Source organism: Papaver somniferum, chromosome 5 (genome assembly GCF_003573695.1).
Source record: "Papaver somniferum cultivar HN1 chromosome 5, ASM357369v1, whole genome shotgun sequence".
In the NCBI taxonomy this organism is placed as follows: domain Eukaryota; kingdom Viridiplantae; phylum Streptophyta; class Magnoliopsida; order Ranunculales; family Papaveraceae; genus Papaver; species Papaver somniferum.
In genome coordinates, this window is record NC_039362.1 from 193,772,201 (window position 1) to 193,795,805 (window position 23,605).

Here is a 23,605-nt window from a genome sequence, read left to right on the forward strand (position 1 = left end):
GTGACTCTTTTTCTTTTGATTCTTTGTTTCTTAGCTAGTGTTTAGAGTTCTGGTTATTATTCATAGTTTGAGTGTGATAGTGTTATTAGTATTATTGTTCAAGTCGAAAAACAACGAAGTAGGCAGATATCACACGAGCATCTCACCGCAGCATCAAGATATAAAGACATGACTAGCAACTTCAATCGATTGCATCGAACACTTTTACCACCACCCCAGTTCCTATGGACACCGTCGTGTCCATCAAAAATACAAATTTTCTTGTGGAAAGCATTGACCGAAGGCCTTTTGACCTTCGAAACCAACATTCGTACCCAATGCAACTCAGATCCGAAGACCGCTACTTTGTTTCAATATCATATTACTGAAGATTCATGGTTTTCCAATCTTATTGTTATTGATGAATCTTGGGGTGTTAAATACCCTCGTGTAACAGTCTGTTAGTAGTTTAATAAAATTTATGCTTCAAAAAAAAAATTGAGGCTTATGAGGTCATTTGATTATAATTTGTTAAGAAAGAGTTTATAGAGAGCGGTTATGTTTTTTGATTTTGAAATTGTTCCTTTATGACTTTGATGATTAAAGTTATCTTATGTAGAAATATGTATTTTAGAGTGAGTAAAATTTGAAAAGACGGAATTGAGGATCATATTATAATAAATAGGATGGAAATGTTCTCAAAGAATTGAGAAATTTTCCAAGTGTTCATCATGTTACTTGAGACCAAAGTATAAGACTAGTCGAAACTTGAGACCAAAGCTGAATCAGTAAAATTACAGGCCAATACGAATGATTCCATATAAAGAGTATAAGATATAATTACTTGTAAGTTTGAGGAAGAGGGAGAAAGGCAGTCTTGCGGAGAAATTTTATCGATTAAACCAGAGAAGCTTGTTTGTTCAAGCACGATAAATCTTTAACATCTAACAATGAATCTTGGGACTAACTCAAGCAACAAAGAAAAAAAAATGTAATACCAAAGTGATTTAAGCGAAAATATTAATGTTTTTGCATGGATACTCTTTAAGCGAAAATATTAATGTTTTTTTACAAGTGGTTCAGACCATGTTGAAAGTAGACGGGAATGAGTTCAGGTATGCAGATGGGATATTTACGGGTGAAGTAACTAGTCAGGCACATCAGTCTATTACAGCCAAACTTGAATATTTTGATGACATGGTGCCGAAGTATGCACATGAACATGTCCGTATTCCCCGTAGTGTTTACATTGGTCACTCAGTTTGTTATGCCTGATTACAGCTGATATTGGCATTGTGGTTGGGTCAAACAAAAGCTTAATTGAGGTGGGAAATCACTTTGGTATTACATTTGTACCTCTGTATGCTGGTGTGGCCAAGGAACAATGAATTTTGATATAGGTTTGAACGCAATACCGACGACTGACTTTCGGTTTGGTTTTTTTCTTTTAATGCAATACCGACTCATACTGTGTAAAAGCCATATGGGAGTGAGACACCATGGACACCTAGAGATTACTCGGATGAGTTGCTATATTTTGTAATCCACTCACTCAAGAATGGGTTTCATTCCATTCGGCAGTATGTGGGATCCGTTGTTATTCATATTGCATTACTGATTTCTTATGGATTTTTTCAAGTTGTTTCAAAGTTGTACGCCATTTTTATGATTGGAACCATTTCAAGGGATACTTAAGGTTAATTAAGACATTCCAAATTTCTTTTAGATAAGGGGTTTTCCATATTAATTAGTAACGATTTTTTTTTTTTTTTTTAGTATCCCCAATTTGTGGGTTCATTTTTATGGGATATATACTTTGTATCTAGAAATTCACTTTTGTAGTTCTATAGGAAATTACGAACAAAACTAGTCATAAAAATCCAAGGTGACCAAACTTGTGGTACAAAAACCCCATTCAATGTCGGGATCCATTAAAATTCCATCTTAAACAAAATTGATACAAAAACCCCAAATTTTTAAAAATTCATACAAAAACCCCAAATTTCAAAATTGGTTTCATCAAATTCTTTGGGGTTTTTGTGTTACTTTTGTTTTGACGGGGTTTTCGTGTTACTTTTGTTTTGATGGGTTTTTTGTGAATGGATAGTGACACCTTTGGGGTTATAACTCGCGAACCGAATTACGAAATCAATAAAAAAAAAAGTTATTGTGCCATGTGGATGAATAAATAAGTTTTTGCTCTATCGGAAACCAAGATAAAATGAACAAATCTAATATTTTTGTCATAGATATAATAACCAAGATTAGGAGATAGAAAACCAAGAGGCGATCACACATCGAATGCTCGAGTTTTTGGATAACATGCCAGCGTGTTTACTTCTCCTGCACGATGGTTTATCAAGCGCGCATTTAGTTTACGGCCGCACTCAACAAATCCTTAAATTTGTTGGTTTGCCCATCCGTTCTTCATGTTTGTTGAGTCCATAATAAGAGCAAAATCCTTGATTTGTTCATTTCATATGAACTACTCTAATAGAGTAAAAATATAGGTAGAAGCTTTCAAAAGGCTCCTTGCGAGATCGGCTTTAGAAGATTATGAGGGAGTAAATCTCACTTGGAATAACCATGGGGAGGGTGAGGAAAATATAAAAAAGAGACTGGATACGGTTTCTATCAATGTCGATTGGAAAAATCAATATAGAAATTCAACTCTTAAAATTTTGGTTCCAGTACGGATCAGATCATAGTCCCTTGCTTCTAAATATTGAGGGATAAAATAATTTTGATCTGTCTTTTTCTTTCAAATTTTTTGATTCTACGTTAAAAGAACTGTCATACATTGGACTGATTAATTCTCTAATCCTTCTTACAATGTATAAGAATTTGGAAATTATAGGAAACCAACTAGCATCTTAAAATAAAAATGTTTTTGGAAGAAAATGAGAAAACTGCTTTCTTAACGAAAAAGCCTAAACAAGAAAAATCAAAGTAAACAAATTCAAAACCAGATAAACACAAAAATGATTTGCTTAGGAAAACTTTACGATACTGGAGAAGAGATTGCAAAACGGCTTTCTCGGGATAACATCATAAACTTGAGGGAAAGAAACACAAGGTATTTCCACTTAAAAACACTAAAAAGAAGGAAAAAAAGAGTATTAACTGCTTACTAAATTCCAACAAAAAAATTGATAAAAAGGAAATTGCTACCAATCTAAAATGTTATTTTGAATATTTATTCCAAGCAATGCCAACTGATAGTAATGAGGAAATCTTCTCCCATCTGTCTTCTGGTGTAACGGATACCGACGATAATATGCTTATGGAAATGGCAACAACGGCCAAGATTTGGGAGATGGTTAAAAACGTGTTCCGGGACCTGATGGATTCCCAGTCTATTTCTTTACACACAAATGGTCTCTTGTTGGCAATCAAATGGTGAGCCTAATTCAAGATTTTTGTTTAACAAAAATGATGAACCTTGATTAAAACAAAATATTTTTATTCTTAATACCAAAAATAAAAGAGTCCAAAACTCCGGCAGATTTCAGACCAACTGTTATGTGCAATATTCCTCATAAGGTAATTTCAAAAAAATTGGCAAATAGGATAAAACCCTATTTGACAATCTGATATTGTCCTATTAGTCAGCTTGTAAGGTAGACAAGTATCTGATAATACCATTGTTGTGCATGAATTAATATAATTAATCATAAGAAAAAGAAAAATAAGGGGATTGGGAGTGAAAATTGACAGGTCGAAAGCTTTCGACAGAGTAAGTGAGGATTTTCTAATAAAGGCAATGGAAAACCTAGGCTTTTGTGAGGAATGATGAACGTCGTGGAATATAAAGCTCAACTACACTTACTATCCTAAATCGAGACTAGAAATCAAGACTTATAGTTTTGGCAACAAAACTTGACAAACAAGCTTGAGACAGCAACGTTTGCGAGTTCGACCGAGCAATGCTCTCACAGATGTTACTCGGGAATGTTTTGAATCGATCTAGAGAAAAATATTACTATTGATTCAGATATAGCTAGGAAAATGTTATCAGTATTACAAGATGGAAAAACGGTTATAGGTCTAAAGCCGTAATACATGTATTCGTACACGTAGAAGAGTAGCTATATTTCGACTTGTAGATCTGTGGTATGCATATCCTTATGCACATCATGTAAAAATTTGTTTGACTCGTGAATCAGATCGGTACGCATACCCGTGTGCAAACCAAATAGGAACCGCGGTAACAAATTTGGCTTGGTATCCATACTGGTACACGTACCAAAATAATTATGTGTTCAGGAACTCTGTTTGTGTATCCATACCGGTACGCATACTAAAATAGTTTTTTGGCCTCCGGAACCGGTTATAGTCTTAAGGTACACATACCTAAATTTTTTTCTGAACTCTAGAACTCGTTTTGGTTAAAAGTTCACAAATCGGTACACAAACTATGACTAACCTGACTCACGAACGACTATGGTATTTATATCTTGTACATCTACTAACAATGTCGAATATTGTCAAATGTGTAAAATTATTTCTAAGAGATAATTAGCACTTGATCAATTCTCTAAAAACACTGGACTTATTTGATCATATTTTTGTGACTCAAGGTTACTGTCTTGTGTTTTCATGAAAATGAATATTAAGCTTATAAGTACAAATTGACTAGTTTCAGCTAACCACCTTGAACATAGTCTCTATACATGGGTCAGTTACAGTTTACCTAACTAGAGTGTATATCTTTTTTATGTAAACCATATTCAAAGATTCATCTAATGCTGGATATTGATTGTTTGGTGCCAAAGCTATCTTAGCTTAAACCTAAAGCAACTTCGAGCAACTAAGACCTTTGAATACCGACACTACTTTTGTGTGTCCTAGTAGTAACTAGAGTCGTCCTCTTCCTAACCATTTTAGGGTTTAGCGACTACAAAGACTTCATAGGGAATCGTGAATCCAAGTCTATTTATCTTTTATCTTAATAACTTGAGTCTCCTGATCTTGATAGATTGTTGTGCTGCTCACTCGATCAAGATAGATAGAAATCTTAAAAGTTCTTTTCATCTCTAACTTTTTTGATTCTACAAGTTTTATATTTGTGAGGTGAATAATAATCTAGGCTGCACTTCGGGTTGCATAAGTTCGGATTTTGAGGTTAGCTAGACTCTGTCTATTGCTATCGATTTCCATCACCTTGATCAAACTTTTTGATCGTAAAGGAAATCATATATAAGTTTAATCTGTGGGAGGTAAATTGGTTTAAAGTATTCAATTGAGTTGAAGAAACTCTAAGTTGGCGTGACGTCAACTAAGGAAATCAATCGTGCAGAGTCCTGTTGGGACTCAAGAGGCGTAATGAGCGTGAATGTACCTGGATCGGTGTAAGACTGAGTTCGGTCTCAACTACATTCCATTCCGAAGTTAATTGGTCGTATGCTAGTGTCAGTAGCGGCTTAATAAAGTCTGGTGTTCAATCTAGACTAGGTCCCGGAGTTTTTATGCATTTGCGATTTCCTTATTAACAAAACTGATGGTGTCTGTGTTATTTCTTTTTCCGCATTTGTTCATCATCATAATTGAAAGATCACAAGTTGTGCGTTAATCAATCATAGTAGATACATCCGACCTTGTTTGTTGGATACGACTTGATTGAATCTTGGATATTGGTCTTTAGTACCGTCCAAGTTATCTGTTTGTAATTAGGTTCACGGAATTGGTTTTGTAAACGTTTTAATCACAAGAGAGAGACATATAACTCTAGATGATTCCTTGATTGAGTTGAACTTCCGGAGTTGTATTGAGTTTGTCCATACAGATTGCGTAAGAAAAAGTTGGTGGTGTGTTTTGGTGCCCCGCATTTTCAATCTCAATAATTTTCATATGTGCCTTAACCCTATTGAACCTATTATTGATATTGTGAATGTCATTGATACTACTAGGGAGCTGCATGAGACAAGCTCACTGTTACATTTATATATTGATGTTTCTTATGATTCATTGACTAATGATGCTAGCATCAGAATGGTGCTTTCTTCCGATACATGTGAGCATGTTGGAGTAAAAGGCTCATTTGCAGCTGGAGTGATGGATGCTGAAGCATGGGAATGTATTTCAATGCTAGAGGCTGTGAGATGGATGCAGAGTTTAAAAGTCGACAAATTTCACCTGATCGCTGACGGAGAAGTCGTAGTCAACTCAATGAATTTTGAAAATGAACATGTAAGATGGGAAAACTCTAAAATCATTAGAGAAATTAAGTTTTTGCTTTTTTTTTTTTTAATTTCAGCAAAATTTCCAATGTTAATAAGAATAGCAATCAAATAGCTAACACCATTTCTAAAAAAGTTAGAATGGAGAAACTCATTGTAAAGGAGATGGGGGACTACTTTCCATGGATTGTTGATTTTTTATCCATGCATTCTGTGTCCGGACCCATTAGTTCAAAAAAGAAATTTAGTTATCCAAAATAAAAAAAAAAATTAGCTGTTTGAATCACATCAATCAATGTTATGCATCAATTTTAATGAAGAAAAATCAAAGAAGTTATGAAATCAAAATTGCAAGATTTATTTGTGATTACTTCCTCCGTCCTAAATTAATGAGTTAGTTGGTTTTAAATTTTGTCCCATAAATAGATGAGTTATCTCTCTAATCAAAGGATATTTCTAAAACTACCTTTTAATTGATTATTATTACTATAAAAATAATGTATAATTTAATAGTCATGTTTATATTCGTTATGTAAGTGTTTTAAAATGATTTTCAACATCATAAAATTTACGAAAAATCGTGGTATAGTTTAAGAGATAAATTATTTCTAAGTTTTACCCATAAGGATATAATTATAAAAACATATTCTATTTTCCTCCTCACCTTAAAAATTGTGCAAACTACAACTAACTCATCCAGTGTGGGACGGAGGGAGTATTTGGAGAAATGTTCAAGTTTTAAGATAAGAGTTTCCGAAGCTTTTTACATCCAGCATAGATATGTCCAGCGCCTAGTTAGCAATTCGGGGTACGGGTAGTAGTTCAGAACGGCATACGTACGGGAATTATACATATTCGGATACGGTCAAAAATCCGGTCAACGGTTCGTTGTTCGGACAGTAGTTCGGAACGACATACGTACGTGTATATTCGTTTTATAAATGTGAGTTCGGCACTTAAAATTCGGCTTACATATATGATAAATTGATACGTATCATGACCTTATTTATTTGTATATGATTTATAAGATGGAAAAAAACATTTTAGCGTGATTATTTAACAAAAAATATACAATTTAATCGCATAAATGTATTATAAAACGAGTTTATAGATTTTTAAACAAAAATCAACACATAAAACACTGGTTAAACAACTATCAATAAAATATTTCAACTGAATAATTGTATTTAAACATAAAGGATATACAAAATCAAACGAAAACCAACCAACAGAACTTTGGTCAGAAAGTTACCTATGGGAGAGCGAGGTTGGGCGTTCAAACTAGGTTCCGAGTTCTAGTTCGGAAATATCATCCGGATTCGATCAGTTCGGATACGTTCGCGAATCATTCGTGAGGTCCATATAATCCGGGAACTAGATCGGAGTTCAAATAATTGGGAAATATCATTCGGATTCGGTCAGTTCGGATACGTTCGGGAATCATTCTTGGGAGAATTACTAACTAAGGTCCAGCGTGAGGCTACGGTTGAACATTTATCACCACGTGTGAGTCTGGGCAGAGCCCCTTAAACATCAGTATGAATAGTCCAACAATTCTGAGACTCCAGTCCAATGCTCTAGCATTCGTGTTTTTTTTACCACACAGTGAATAGTCCAAGGCATGCCATTAAATCAGAGATTCCTTTTTCTTTTTTAAATAATATAGAAAGTAGGCATGGAGGAGCTTTAATCAATCATGTTCCGGTACTACAATATTATCAAGGGTTTATCATCATCTTCATCACCACTACAGAAATTTCCCCCAATTCCTTCTACCACCACCTCATCACTCAGATTACTCTGCTCCTCATCATCATCTGATGAAAAACAAAAACAATCAAGCATTCCAATAAGTTATCGAAAACTTGGGGAAATAGCTCGATCCAATTATATCGATTTTGCCTCTGCTATTGCTCGCAATACCTTTTTCTCCCTGAGAAATAATAAACCACCTGAAGTTTTCTGTAATACTATACTGGAATCAACGTGCAAGGCTGGTAGCTACACAAATTTGTTCTCGCATTATCGTGTATTCTTCAATCATGGACCCAAATTTGGAGTCTCGAAAGCTTCTCATACGAGCATACTGTGAAACTGGCCGTATTCACGATGATCTTGATGTGTATTACCACATGTTTGATTTTTGGGTTTCAGCAGGAACTTATGATGCTCTTTCCAAAGCACTTGTCAGTTCTGGTCAACTTGTCGAAGCGGAACTTCTCTTACAAAAAGCTAAGGAAGGTAACTGTTTTAACCATCAATTCTCAGTTGTTTACAATAATATAATATCAGGATTTCATAGAATTGGTGATTTAGATAGCGCTTTACAGTATTGTGATAAACTCCGATTAGATTGCCCGGATGATGACGGGATTGTGTTTGCCAATTTCGTGGATTGGTACTTGAAGAATGGGTTAGAGGCAGAAGCCATGAAATTATATCGAGAGTTACTAAATCGTCTTAAAGTCGTATTGATCATATCAAGTTGACACCAGAAATGTGTAATGCCTTTTTGGAATGTCTGATAAAACATGGTAAGACTGAACAAGTTTCAGAATTATTCAAAAATATGTCTAAGAAGATGAGTTCACAACCTGTGGTCATCAACTCCAAAACGTATTACATTATGGCAAACCACTATCTTGATTTGCGCAAGATTTCTGAGGCACGAATGATAATTAATGAGAAATCCAGATATTATTGGGATGCATCTCGTTTGAACAACATTATAAAGAAGCTTTGTAAGAATGGGCTGGTGTATGAAGCAGAGAATCTTGTGATGAAAAAATTGTCAAACAAGGTGGTGAAAACGGATTTCGCAACTTACCAAATCCTTATAGAGGCTTATCTTAAAGAAGCTGAAGACGAGAAGAAGATACACAGAGTTGACGATGCACTAGAATTGTTTGAGAAGATGGTGTTTGAAATGAAATTGATACCGCGCGAAGGTTTTTTGTTAAAAACTCTTTGATCAACTGATTAACAAATGGGGCAGAATTGGCCAGGTTGCAAATGTTATTGAAAGAATGGGAGCAGCAGAAAGAGATTTTAAGCCAGACTCAACTTGTTATGAGATTGTCATAACAGGATTAATGGATACTGGTAAACTAGACAAGGTTGAGGTTTTATTAGACCAGATGGTGAATAATTTTACTGTTCCTACATTTCCAGATAGTAGCAACGATCATGGTCAGAGGACTATTATACATGACTGAGTAATTCTTAGCCTTCTGTTTGGTATATGCTAATTTATCTAAGATCTTTGCTGTTTTCTAAATCAGGCTTTGTAAGTACTAACCTATGAAATTCTTGCTCAATTTATGATATTAAAGTTAGTAATTTTTGCTCTATTAGACTGCCACATTATTTTTATTTTTTTTTCGCGTTTTAGAACATAAGGTCACCTTGTGTTTTGGGGTTGTTCCAAAATATGTTGCTGGAATCCCTAGAACATGCCTTGGAATGCGGAAGTTAAAGGTCTATTTATAATACCAGACTAATTGCTTTTTCGATCAATTTCATGGGGTTCCAAGAGTTTGGAAGACTACAAGACTTGCTGCCTATCCAAATTATCTTTATGTTCCTAAGCATATCTTGGTGTAGGAGAACATGAACCATAAGAAGGAGGTGCTGGTACTTATTGCCGTACTGAAAATTTGTCTGGACAGCGAAGTCTTCAGTTATTCATTCATCGCGATGTGCAATGTAAGGTATGGACTTTTCAACCTTCACTGTTGTGGATGTTCAAGGATTTTAAAGACATGTTAGTTTATTTAGCTTAATGGCCTCTGACATATCGCATAAAGTATGATGTGTGTCAGTGTTACATTTATATGTTTGATGGGGATGGAAGGTGGATATGCATCCCATTGGCGATGGATATTTTTGACACATGATCTACCTTGTTTTAATAGTTTCATAGCGAAGCTTTGTGAGAATGGGTTAGTGTTCGAAGCATAAAAACTACTGACAGAAGAAATGCCAAAGAAGAAAGTGGCACCTGATTATCCAACTCATCAGAAAACAGGTAAGTACTGGAGATGGTGTTTGAAGCCAAACTGATACCTCATAAGGGTTTCTGCGAGAGATTCTTTGATTAAGATTTAATAAGGGTAAAATCGAGGAAGTTTAAGATGTTATTGAAAAAATGGATTAATAGCTGCAGGTAAATTGGATAAATTTACGGTTTTACTAAACCAAAATGGTAAATAATTTCAGTGCTCCTACTTTTCCAGCCGATAGTATTAATAAGGATGTTGCTCACAGTCTGACAGGAAAAAGGTGGTGTGATCTCAAAGAGATTATTCGTCGTGTAAGAGCACCAATGAATGGTGGGATTCCGAGGAGGATGAGGAGGAGAAGGAATGATACACCACCATCTCGGCACTTATCATATTCAATTCAATAGCAGTTTAATCATTAAAATGTCGACCAAATTTCAGTACCTCTCAGATCCATCAACTTAAACCGGTAATACAAAAACTTCACCATCTCATGGAATTGTTTAAAATTGTAATTATTCAAATCATACGGTTGTTAGATGGAAAATTTTTACTGGATTGGAGCATCAGTAGGGCTAATGTCGGACGGTCCTATCCTATAGTTCCAGAATTTGTACGCTTACCGCGATATATATAATAAATATATTCTGTATGTGTATTTATTAGAGCTACCCATCGTATTCCTTTAAGTCGATGTACACTGTTTTCCTATTGACATTAGTGCAGTTATTTTGAGTTTCATCAAAAGCGGGAACCAACATTTCAAGAGCCAAGAAAACACACACACAAAAGTTACCGCAGAAAAACAACTAATGGCTGAAGGACAGTCCATGAGCCAAGAAAAACAGATTAGAATCCTCGAGATGACGTTCTAAAATAATCGGGCGCAACTCAGCTAGCTGAGTTCCTTTTTCACTGGGGCGAGTTATTGCCAGTTCAACGATTTGATCTGAGAACTCAACTGTTCCTTCATGGATTAGCATACAACCGTTGAATCCTATTCGGATAGTTTGAGGGGATGAATTAGAACACCATTAGGAGCTGCTGAATTACGTCCTGGCTCCTGTTTAACAAAGATATATAAATTAAAAAGACAAATCACCAGCTACCTGAGTAGATAAAGGAAGATACTTCAAGTGAGTACTTAAATGTAAACATCGCTTAGCACAAAATAATTGATTCATTACACTTAGTAACAGGTTTATTCAGGATACACACAAATGGAAAGACTGTCACTGAGTCTTCTGAACTGACATAAATAACTGTTTACTTCTACAACTACATAACAAGATTCTGTGCAAACCATTGAGGCAGACTCTCCTGGTGATAGCTCCGGTGGGACTTTAACAATCCAATTATCAAGCATATTTGTTGTTATGTTCGTATGCAATACATAGTTAAGTGAAGGGATTTACAAGTCATTAAAAGGAAGAATGACAAAGAAAGCTACACCATAAAATGTAGGAGAGCAGAAACTGACCTGCCCAACTCCAGCTAGAAGAAACCGCCCAGAATTTGCGAATGCCAAGGAATTTACAAAGCCGACCTGTAGCCAACTAAATTATCAGATTACAAGGGTGCTTGAAGCATTTACATAAAACAATACCGAAGAATACAAATGACTCTTAACGCGGAAATAAATTCAACATCCAAGATGATTCCCACAACACCCAAAACTTCATTCATAGGTTGTGGAATCTGAATAAACAAATCCAAACAATTCATCTCAGACAGACATAGCATGTGCAGCAAATAACTCTTACTGGAAAAGATATATAAGGATTCACTGTATCCCCACATAGCATGTACAAAGTTCATGACAATCAATCAGGAGATGCCCAACTAACGCAGGGATATGAAAAGTATAGAGGTCAAGACATTTAAGAAAAACAGTATCTATGGAGGAAAAAACTACAATGACAACATCAATGACAGTATCCAAAGTACCCAGAAAGCTTTCAAGTTCATCATAAGCAGAATGTGAGGAAGAGTCAAAGCGAGGATAGCTTACAAGTGCAAGACCATGCAACGGTCGGATGGTTTTGGCTTCACCATCAATTCCCCATAGATTTACCGAATCATTACCAGCTCCTGATGCAATGAGATCACTGCTTCTACACACAGCGACAGAACCAACCCAAGATTGCAAGGATGAACAGAATCCTTCAGCTTTTATATTTCCATTTTCGGCTGGAAGAAGGTAAGGAATTGATAGCTTTTAACACGAAGACATATTTACCAAAACAAGTTAAAATTGAAACTAGGAAACATCCATACCCGCGTCATCTCCATTGGAAACTCTGTTATCTTTTGTAGATAACTCATCATAAGAAGGCAATATCGGATGTGCATTTTCTACAATAAATGCAGGCTCTTTCCGCATTGGATTCCAAAGCTTAATACTTCCATCATCTGATCCCGTTAAAAATTCATCATTGCTAATGAAACAACAACACTCTAAAGATGCTGCTGGAGCACGGAAAACTAGTAGAGACTCCTCAGCAACCTGTAATTTTGAAAAGCCCAAACTGTTAATGGCATATGAGTGAAAGTGTACGAAACCAGGCCCCTACATGGCCATAAACCATTTACTGTGGTAGTTTTTTAATTTCCAACCTGACTAAAGGGAGACAATACATAATATGAACAATGGGAAAGTAAAACTTGGAACCTAAACTCCAATTTTAGCTCAAATACAATGGTTGTGACAAGGAGCTGGCGCAGGAGAGACAACTGACATGGCAGGGAGAATCATTATCTTTGGACCAAAAGTCCACCAATGGATGTTTTAATCCTTCGAAATGAGTAGGAATCCAGATGGGTCATGTTTAAGTAGAAACATCTAGATAAAATGGGCTCTCACCTTAAATAAGCGCATAGTCCGATCACGTCCCACAGACAATACATGTTCTTCCCGAAGACAGTCGATTGTCAAAACTTCACCTTGGTGACCAACTAAAGTGTCCATGTAAGCTCTATCTTCCACGTTCCATAACTTGATTGTCCGATCATATGACACAGAAATTAACTGGGAAGCTCCTTCTCTAAAAGTCAAACATGATACAGGGCCTCCATGACCAGGAAATGCCTGTAAAGCAATGGTGGACAAGATTGTCATATAAGTTGTCATACAAGAACCAGAAAAGCATAATCACATTAACTTTTTAGTTGCCTATATAGATGTCGTAAGAGTGTTGCAAGAGTATGGGTGAATAAAAATAGGCCACTAAAGCACATGCTAGCAACACAACAAAGAACTGCCCTCAAACAGGTTTTAAATACCCCTGAGAATGAGACCCCCGTTAGATAAGTTCACTACCGCAATCTTTCTTCGCAAAGAGCTTCTGGAGAAAATCAAAAATTGAACGCTCTGAAGACAATCAAAAAACTCATGTCTTGCAATAGTTTCATCTTTTTCCAATACCTCCGAAGATTGTTTGATTCACCGCATGTATGATTAGAAATTAATACATCTTACCATCCTAATACGTTCAGTGGTTCTTTATATTTCCACCTCCATAGTGGCGGTAGCCTATTGCCTTATAAACGGTGGGAGTACAGTTTTCGGGATGGTAGGGTCTCATGCCAGAAAACCCGGGCTTAACCCCGCTCTGACAGGCCACATGTTCCATCATCTGTGGACTAGAAATCTCTAAGGTCTACAAAAGTATACTATAAATATTCACCTCCATCATAATTGTAGTCTATTCATGTATGACAAACCAGGCATAAAGTCAGCAGCTAAAAAATTTACCCAAAAGGGCCAAAACAGTCGATTACCTGTAAAATATTTAACATGAACTTCTACAACATTGTAAACTAAGGAAGTTTACCTGAATGTGCTGTCGTGTACGGGTATCCCATAATTGAACATGGCTGTCCAGGCCCCCAGTGGCCAGATATCGTCCATCAGAGCTAACAGCTATTGATAGAACATGTGTACTTTCTTTGTTTGGCCACATATATTCTCCAGTATTCCCACTTTCTACATCCCACTGAATAATGCTTCCATCTTTAGTGGCAGAAAAGCCTGTCAAATCATCATCAGCCAGAGCTATAGCCGTGACAGACTGACCATGACTCGTTAATAAACGAAATTCGTCATGAGATTCTGGCTTTTGGACCCTAAGATGTTCAGAAAGCTACATTAGATTCTGATGATCCAAATTATTAAGAAATTAACATATGGTCAATTGTACCAAGGAAAAGATATGCAGTACAAACTCAATAGAAGGAACAAAACCCAGTTAGTGGTTGATGGCTAGAAGATTCAGAAAACACCTAGGAAAGATAACCCAAAAGTTTATTGTTTCTAGGACGACCATTTGGTTGACCATGTCTGCAACTGAAACTCCACAATTAGGCATTATTCACTGAATTGTTCATACCCAGATTGTGCACCAGAGAATGTGTAATAGAGAGACCCACACAAGATGCTTTGCAACCCCAATATAAAATGGCATCTCATTCTAGAAACAAAACATCGAAAACCATACTACCATTGATCATCCACACACAAAATATCCCTTTAAAAATACTTAACTAGTTTGATAATCGAATACCCTATAATCTTATTCACAGAAATAATATACTGGCCCCATAATGCAAAGGTCATTACCAAATGTAGGAATTATCAATAGGTACTATTATGGTAGTCTTAGTTAGTAGCAGGTCCATCCACTAAAGCCCAGTAACCAGAGGTCCATAATAAAAAGAAAAAGAGGAAATTGGACCAAAAATTTTATCCCCTGGTCCGGTACACGTGCGAGATGTCATAATCCACTTTTAAAAATACTCAAACTACCCATTCCCTGATAATACATATATGTTTCTTAAAAAAAATCACCATTTTTTACAGATCTAAGTTCCGCTCTCCTCTTCTCTTTCTTCATCTTCTCAAATTTTGCTCCTGCTTTTGGATTACGAGCTAGAGTTTTTATGAAGATCTCTTTGAAGATTTACAGGTATGTTATGTAATATCTCTTTTTGCTGTTGTTGTTTTTTTTTTCAACTGAATCTATGAAGATCGGATCATTTTGATTACGTTTTCACCTTCTTCTTTCGGTTTTTGTTTGTTTTTTGCATTTATTTTTGTTTTGGTTTGTTTTTTATGAATCTTGATCGTAATTATTTAATTTTTTGGCTAGATTATGATGTTTTTAACATATTTGAACTTTCGTTTTGATTATCTTGTTGTTTTCGCTTCTTCATTTTATCAAAATCGTGCTTGTTTGTTGTTTCAGGGGTATTATCCAACAGTACATATGTTGAATACTGATACAAATTGCTTTTGATTCTGTTTTGTTCTTAGTTTTATCACTTGTTGTTGTTTGATTCATAAGTACATATCTTCGATACTGAAATAAGACTCTCTCGATTTATGGTCTTCTTCAATGTCTCTCGCTTCTACCAAATCAGATGAAAATTTCTTTGTTGCAATGTTTATATTAGGGTTTTCACGATCTAATCGTGGTTGTATTTGATTTCGTCTTTTATCTCCGTGTCTAATTTGTTGATTATTTTACTAGATCTAGATGAATAATCAGATTGTTTGTTCATTTCGTTATTAGATCTGATTATACCAATTCCATTTTTGTTGGTTTTAGATTTATTTCAGTTTGTTGTTGTGTATGAACCAGCAGTATGTAAATCCCGTACTGACAGAAACCTAGTCTACTTTTAAGAAGAAGAAGAACAAGATGGTGCATCATTAAGATTTACGAGGAGAATATTTGTTTTTTGTTTCCAGGTATGCTTTCTAATCATCTTGTTTGATTATTTTGTTCGGTTTTTCTTCTTTTGATTTGTTTTTATTTTATTGTATTATGATAATAAAATCGATTTGATTGACGCTTTTATGGTTTTTAGGTTTTTTACAGTTGTTTTTCGTGTATGAATTGACAGTACATATACGGCGTACTGATACAAAACTCTTCTAATTTTGTTTTATTTGAAGTTTTTCCAATTTTTTTAGTTCGATCCATGAGTATGTATGTACAATACTGATAGGAAGTGCTATTTGCTGTGTTTTTGCTCCTTTTTTAGTCTTACCCTTCAGTACTTATGTGAAATACTGTAATATGTCTTTCGATTCTCTTATTTTTCATAGATCTGTCACCTGTTGTTGTCATACTGTTGATTTGTAGTTCATGAATCTTCAGTACATATGTCGCATACTGATAGGAAGTGCTCCTTGTTATGTTTGATTCAGTACGTATATGAAGTACTGAAATAGATGCTCTTTGTTACGTTTGATTCAGTACTGGAATTGGATATGGAGATGATCTGGAGCTGCAGTTCAGAACTTATTGCAAGAAATGACAGATTTTGAATGATAGGAACAGAAGTTGTTGTTGGTTCAGATTTGCAAGCTTGTGAAATTGGTGGTGGTCTTGATGAAGTTACAAATTGGTTGTGATGTGTGTTTGAAAGAAGGTGTGCTGCAAATGGATTTGGAGGAACATAGAAGGTTGGGTTGCTGATGTAAAATGAAGATACAGATGAGATAGAGGAGGAATTGTAGGTGGTGATTACTGTGAACAAAATCAGTGGATGAGATGTTCGTCTCAATGGGTTTATGAAGATGGTAGTGCTGTTTAAACAGGGAAGAATAACAAGTCTGTGTTGCAGCTGAATTGAAATGACAATGATGTTGATGTAGCTGTTGCAGTTGTGGTTTATTGAAAATTGTGTATGTTTTCCACTGCTAGTGTTATTCTCTGCAGTATTTAAATTATCTTTCTTCAAATCAAATTTTGTTCCTTTGATAATTTTCCCTTCTCTCATTTTAAATTCAGGTTGTTATTAAGGACTTTGTCTCCGGAGCAACTGTATTGCAATATAGAGCTCACACAAGTCTGATTTCTGCACTATGTTTTGATCCAAGCGGAACCCTTCTGTTCACTGCCTCGGTATATGGGAACAATATAAATATCTTCCGCATTATGCCTTCCTTATTGAAAAATGAATCAGGTACTCCAAGCTATGACTGGAGTAGTAATCACGTGCATCTTTATAAGTTATATCGTGGAATGACAGCAGCTGTAAATACTGAAAGGCTTAATATTCAGACCCTTTTTTTTTTGTACTCTACTTTTGCATTTCTCACTCCCATTTGTTACTTTTTGGTGACAGGTCATTCAACATATAAGTTTTAGTCATTATAGTCAGTGGATAGCTGTCGTTTCGTCGAGGGGGACTTGCCATGTATTCATCTTATCCCCTTTTGGTGGTGAGGTTGGTCTTCAAACACAAAATTCGGTTAGTGATGGACCAATCCTCTTACCAAGTCTAACTTCCCCGTGGTGGTCTACTTCATCTTGCACAATAAATCAGCATTCCTTTCCCCCACCATCACCTGTCACCCTATCTGTAGTATGCCGGATAAAGAATAACAGCTCTGGCTGGCTGAACACAGTTACTAATGCGGCAGCCTCTGCAACAGGAAAGGTAACCCGACCACCAACTGGTGCTGTTGCCGTTACTTTTTACAATTCTTTTATCCCGTCATCTTCTGCCCAATGCAGCAAGATAGAAGATTACTGAGAAGATGGAGCTGAAGGCAGTGGTGAATGGTTGACTGCAGAGGTGCTGGTGCTGCAATAAAGTAAAGTGAATTGAGGAGTACTCAGATTCCTAAGCAGTGTAGCAGATATGTACTCATATTTGTAAGCAGTGTGGCAGTTATGTACTCAAATCTATGGTCCTTCATATGTTTTAATTAAATTTTAACCTCCAGATAAATAAAATCCCAATTTGATAAAAGTATGTTATTTCACACGTACTTAAACAGTGGGGTATATTAGTCATTCCCATGTTTTCAAATAACTTTGGACCACACAAGAAATTTTCCTTACCAAATCACCACAATTTATGTTCAATGCTTTTAAAGCATTAGGAAAAATAAAACAAAAAGAAAAAAGAAAAAGCGGATTCTTATTACCTAGAGGAGAATAATTTCCGCACTGGAGCACTCTCTTCCAGCTGACTCTCTTCAACCTCTTCTTTGTCTTCGTTATCTCTACCATGCTTATTTTTTCCATCTTCTTCTTCTTCGTCTACTTGATTATCATCACGAATACCATTATCACTCTGAAGCTTCCTTGTTATCTCGGAATCATGACTAAACACTGAATCCTGTTCTAGTTTTAATGGATTTTCACCGCTTTCTTTTACATCTTGTTGTTGCCATCGTAACTTTGTTATTCACAATAACTAATCCGTAGAAGATACTTGAGATTTTTCTGTATCAAATCAGGAACTAGGGTTTGGAGAGGCTAAGAGCTGCTTCTCTTTGTTTAGCTCTAAGATTTTTCAGAGTAGTCGAAAGAGGAGGGCTTTCCCGATATATGAATTGACTTCTTTACACGTATAGTCCTCAGCATGTTTTAACCCATCGGCATCCTACCGAACTCTTCATCTGTTTGACTTTAACAGCTGAGAAAATTCATGGTCATTGGCTTATCAATCTTCAAGTTTGGGGTGGAAGGATCAGGCAGCCTCATGTTGAGAGGAAATGCACTAAGAATAAAATTCCGCATCTGGATGCAGCTCCACGGGATGACATCGCAGAAGCTGAAATGATAGTTGCAAAGAAACTCTGGAAAATCATGAAGAAGCACCAACAGAACACGCAAAGTACCTTTGTAGAGGAAGTGAACAGGCTCTCCAAGCTGAGATTTTCCAGCCTTTCTCGAGCATGGCTCCATGAACTTAAACAAATCTACACGCGCTGGACAAAGGGTGACTCACCCGCTCCAACCTCGAGAAACCAAAACCAGGAACTTTCAGAGCTGCAGTGCTTTCGAAGGCATTTGTAAATGCTGTAAGAATCTGAAAGCTGGCACCATCGAGCACAGGGTAGGAGAACCAAGATCCAGAAGCCAGTTTACAAACAATCTGAAATACGGCCTCGGAAGAAGAGGTTTTGCAAACTCCGTAGCAGTTGTATTCTGTCCTGCATCAATAAGCTTTCCCATGTGCATACTGTATTCCGCCAGGTTTAGTAGTTCATAACGAATGAGGCCAACCATAATATCTTTGTTGAACTTACACTTGTCATGATGTCATCGGAGTGAATCACCAAACTCGTACGCTGCTCCTTCACAGCAAGCTTACAAACATCTTGAATAGCAACCAAAATTGCAATCTGAGCACCTACATAAGTATTGGTCGAGGTATTCCCTTATAAACTTTTAAAAACATCTCGGGCCACAGTCACAGCAGCCTCTACCCGGCTTACAGATCTAAGTAGAATTTCAGAAACCTCAACAATAACTCCCTGAACTTCCACATCTTTAGAATTTTTAGATATAAGGTCTTCAAGCTTTTGTACCACAATTTGGTACTTCTCTATCACATCCTTGGTAGATAAAAGGTCTCCTAGACCAGGCCAAACTACTCCAAGCCGAAACATTCAGTTAATGATTGTGCAGTGGCTCCTGAATCTTTCAAAGAATCAGAGGGATCAAGAGAAATTGGTTCAGTTGATACAATTGTTGAAGGAAATGAAGGAACAACAGAATCAATGTCAGAACCATGTTGTTTTACTACACCAGATTCCCCAATATGAGCTGATGAAGTGCTTTGAATCTATGTCGAAGCGGGGTCCACGTTCTCAGAAATAAGAGCAAGGGGTTGCACAACTGACCAAATCCTGGATCTCCTTGTATAGTTGAATATAAAGCAGGATTGACTGACCTGAAGCCCGGGCCATAAGATCGAGGCAAGCTGGAACCACCAGCAAATGAAGATCGAACAGCAGGCAGTGCATTTGAACTTTGACTAGTTTGATTTTGACATGGAAACCTTACAAAATCCTCATAAACTCGTAGCTGGGGGAGAGGGAGATAAACGCCCAGGTATAGGATGAAGGGCCTCAGGCAGTTGCGTCAAATAAGCAGGACCTACAGCGTCTCTACATTTCCTTTTTACAACCAGTTGTCCGTCTATTTCACCAATTGTTTGTAACGCCTTCTCAATAACAGCTTTTTCAACCGCAGCACGACCTAAATCAAGATTGTGGTTCGCACTGATCTGTACAGCTTGTTCAAGGTCATTCGAAACATTTAAAGGCTGGATCATATTTCTTGAGTGACTAGAAATAGAAACACGGAGAGGCTCCATAGAGATTGACAACCATCAGGTGAGCGGCATTATATATGTGGGTCTCGTCGGATTGCATAACAAAGACCTTTAGGGCAAGTTCTTTCGTTGTTTGAATTGCTTTAAGAACACTTCTTTGAACAACAGGGGACATTATCTCCTTGACGGCCCTTTCTGCGGGAACAATTCTCTGAAACTGCAGCCGTAGACCCAGAGCACTAATCTTTGGGTTGGCAATAACCTCGGTTTCAATGTTTGCAATTGATGTGGGAAGCTGACTAAGAAAATGGTGACTGTGATGGAGTGGCTGGCAGTCCCTGGCCAGAAGGAACCCGCTCTGGTAAACTTAAGGCTGGCATCTTTTCACCCTTGGTCAATAGACCTCCAGGATGAGATGGAATCATGACATCAGGCTGTGGCTCGACATTTATTGGTGGATTGACTTCAGGAACTATTTGGGGTTTGGTGGCCGTGACATCTTTGCTGGAGAAGTCAGGATATCCGTCAAGTTCCCTATCCCGATCTTTCAGAAGAGAGGTCCGCTTGACTCTTTCATATCAACACCAAGATTCTTCAATAAGACCTAAGATGCAAAACATAAAATAAAAGAAAACAAATGAGTAAAAATTGCGATGTGAGATCAAATTAATTGTGAAAGAAAGTAACAGAGTAAGCTCCAGAATCACATAAATAGGTTCAATGAAATATATACCTCAATGTCAAATTTGAAATTCATCTTTAGATTTGGTAGTGCGTAAATTTCAAGAAGTAAACCAAGTATTCCCATTCCCATGGTCCAGGGATTTGGGGGTTGATATGCAAGACTAGATTGGCATGGTTCCAGAATCTTCGAGATGAAAGGAATCACTGCAATCGTCAACCCTTACTCTTAATCAAACCTCAGTCAACTCTTTTGCTTTGGTTTCAAAATTTGCTGATGAAATATTATTAATCAAAAATAATATGCTGTCTTGAGTCTCAGATGCAGGAACCTCAATGGATTACCCCTTCTTTCAGCAGCCACAACAAGTGTTTCAATGTTTGGTGCAGAGGCAAAGCCGATGCTAGACTGTTCTAGGTGTACTGGTTGATGCTATACCTTGAGAAGGATGCAGAAAGCTTGTGGAGGATGACACAGACACAGGCATGCTGGGGTGCATTCTGAGAGAGCACAGTAGCCAATGGTGGTGCAACAGTCGCCTTCTGAGCACCACCCGACATCATTGGTTGAAATAACTGACTGCTGTTGTCCAGCGGATATATGTCTGTCGTCAGGAGAACCTTGGTTTCTTTGTTGGAGCTGAAATGGAGATAAAGATAGCTGGCCTAATCTGTGTAGTGCCGCTGCTGCTAGACCCCATTGTCTTCCATGAGGACTCGGAGACCTACATGTTTTCCAAGGGAACCGGATTTGGTCCCTGATGATCTGCAGCAACAACACTACCTCCATTTGGTTTTGTGTGGCGGATGAGATAGAGGCAACACCACTCAATAAACATAACTAGCTCTGAATGGGTTGAACGTAGATGAGAAATTTGCACCAGAACGTTGAAGACCGACTTGGGGTAGACCAATATGGATGGATCTCTTTCAAGAACTTGAGGCATCCTTCAAAAAATGTGCCTCCATATGTGCTTAAATTATATCATCCAACCGCTTCTCCAGATTTATTTGTCCCTTTCCAGATGCAAGAGCAGCCAACTTTATACTGAATCAAAATGGAGCCACCAAATCCTTCAATGAATTCAGAAATTTCCACATTTCCATAAAGTAGCTCTTACCCTCTTACAGTGGAAAAACACTTATTCCGGTGTGCATATACGGATATACCGCTGAAACTGAAAAAAATAAATATTGAACTTTTAAACTGATAAAACATGGACATAGTATGATAAACATGGTCAAAATTGAAAGACACGGTTCCAAACATTATGAAGCATCTTCCAGCACCCAGAGATGGAATAAGCAGAAGACTGCATACATTAATTATTTAAGACAAAGTTTCCCGCCGACATAAATGTTTTAAACACAAACAACTCCATTTATGAAATCAAAAATCCCAATCGTCAAATTATTCCACATTCATCTTAACCAAACTCCTATTCCAACTTTATCCTAAATACCAGTCTCAAAAGCTTGCACGCTAGATCCTTGCTCATGAATTCAGAAATTTCTGGATATATATAGAGCGACTCCTACAGATTATAAAAACCACTTAAGCTATGGGCATATGGATGTTGCAAGGATATGCAAAAACTCAACCTGTCCGAAATGAAGCCAAAATTGAAATTCCTATTGATCGCTACCTAATTCCCGTGATCTACTACTACTATCTGCCTAACCTTGTCCAAGATTAAAGTATGCGTAAGAAGAAGAAACCCAAGCATACCTCTAAAGAGCTGTAACCGATTGAAAGAGTGATAAATTATTAAAGACAGACCTAATAAAACACCATAACACAAAAGTCTATAAAAACCTTTAGATTCACAAAACCACACTTTATTCTCTAGATTGAAAAGTGAAGAATACAAGTTCACGGCACCAAGGTTCGCTTCATGCTCGGTCAGAGTTAAGAACAAATAAGAAATTAGCGGAGAAAAATACAGTGACATTCTAATTCCACTGTTTTTTCACCAATTCCACTTCGAAGCTGACATAGTTTAGCAATAGCGTTTCTCACAAACCCTAGTTACCTAAATCATAACTATAGTCTTAACAAATATGTTTTCTTCAATAACCCTGGAAAACCCAAAATCGGAGAATAATAACATCATGCGAAGATGGAAGTACAACTAAAAAACTACTACTTAGTGTGGTTCCTCTGGTATAAGCACCTAGAAACCAATTGCAGCAGATCTATTTTTAGACTGAGATGAATCCACGATCAACACCTATACCAACTATACCAATTAAGCAATTTCTTCTGCTCTAATTCATTTTATTGTGGGTAGAAGCTGAAGCTAGTTATGAAAGGAACTTCCTTAAATTGAACAATGCCCATTAAACTGAGCATGAAATCAAGTACACAGTTCTATGAAAGGAATTCTCTGTGTTTATAGTTTTACTTGAATTATAAATATGTTAAAGGGTTCAAGCAAATTTATCAATAAGTTCCATATAATAGGTAAGCTTTTAGCCCTGTCCCCCTGCTAAAAATATCTAACGACTTTAAACATGCACCTCAATTTCACTTCTGAGCACATCAATTTCATGCCCAGCCATTAAGAATCCATCTTATGCATAACAACAACAGCCATTTTATCAGCAGGTAATGACAACAAACTTCAGCGGACAATAAATAATGATATGAATGGACTCAAACAACAACCTAGAAGTACACCC

The 23,605-nt window shown here is 36.8% G+C and overlaps 1 protein-coding gene and 1 pseudogene across 1 annotated transcript; one reads left to right on the plus strand and one right to left on the minus strand.

Annotated features, from left to right (window-relative positions):
• The window catches only part of LOC113280454, a 49,354-nt pseudogene extending 30,163 nt beyond the window's left edge, over window positions 1-19,191 (minus strand).
• On the plus strand, window positions 17,094-17,836 carry LOC113284160 (autophagy-related protein 18h-like). Its single transcript, XM_026533571.1, has 2 exons — window positions 17,094-17,202; window positions 17,294-17,836. Exons 1-2 carry the CDS (start codon window positions 17,104-17,106, stop codon window positions 17,702-17,704), a joined length of 510 nt encoding a protein of 169 aa, XP_026389356.1. The 5' UTR covers window positions 17,094-17,103; the 3' UTR covers window positions 17,705-17,836.
• Window positions 19,192-23,605: the final 4,414 nt, after the last annotated feature.

Excerpts from the sequence above, each read along its gene's own strand:
- LOC113284160 (XM_026533571.1), top strand. The coding sequence starts at position 17,104 with ATGCCTTCCTTATTGAAAAATGAATCAGGTACTCCAAGCTATGACTGG. Across the intron at positions 17,203-17,293 it reads ATCGTGGAATGACAGCAGCT|GTCATTCAACATATAAGTTT; the intron begins GTAAATACTGAA and ends TTTTGGTGACAG.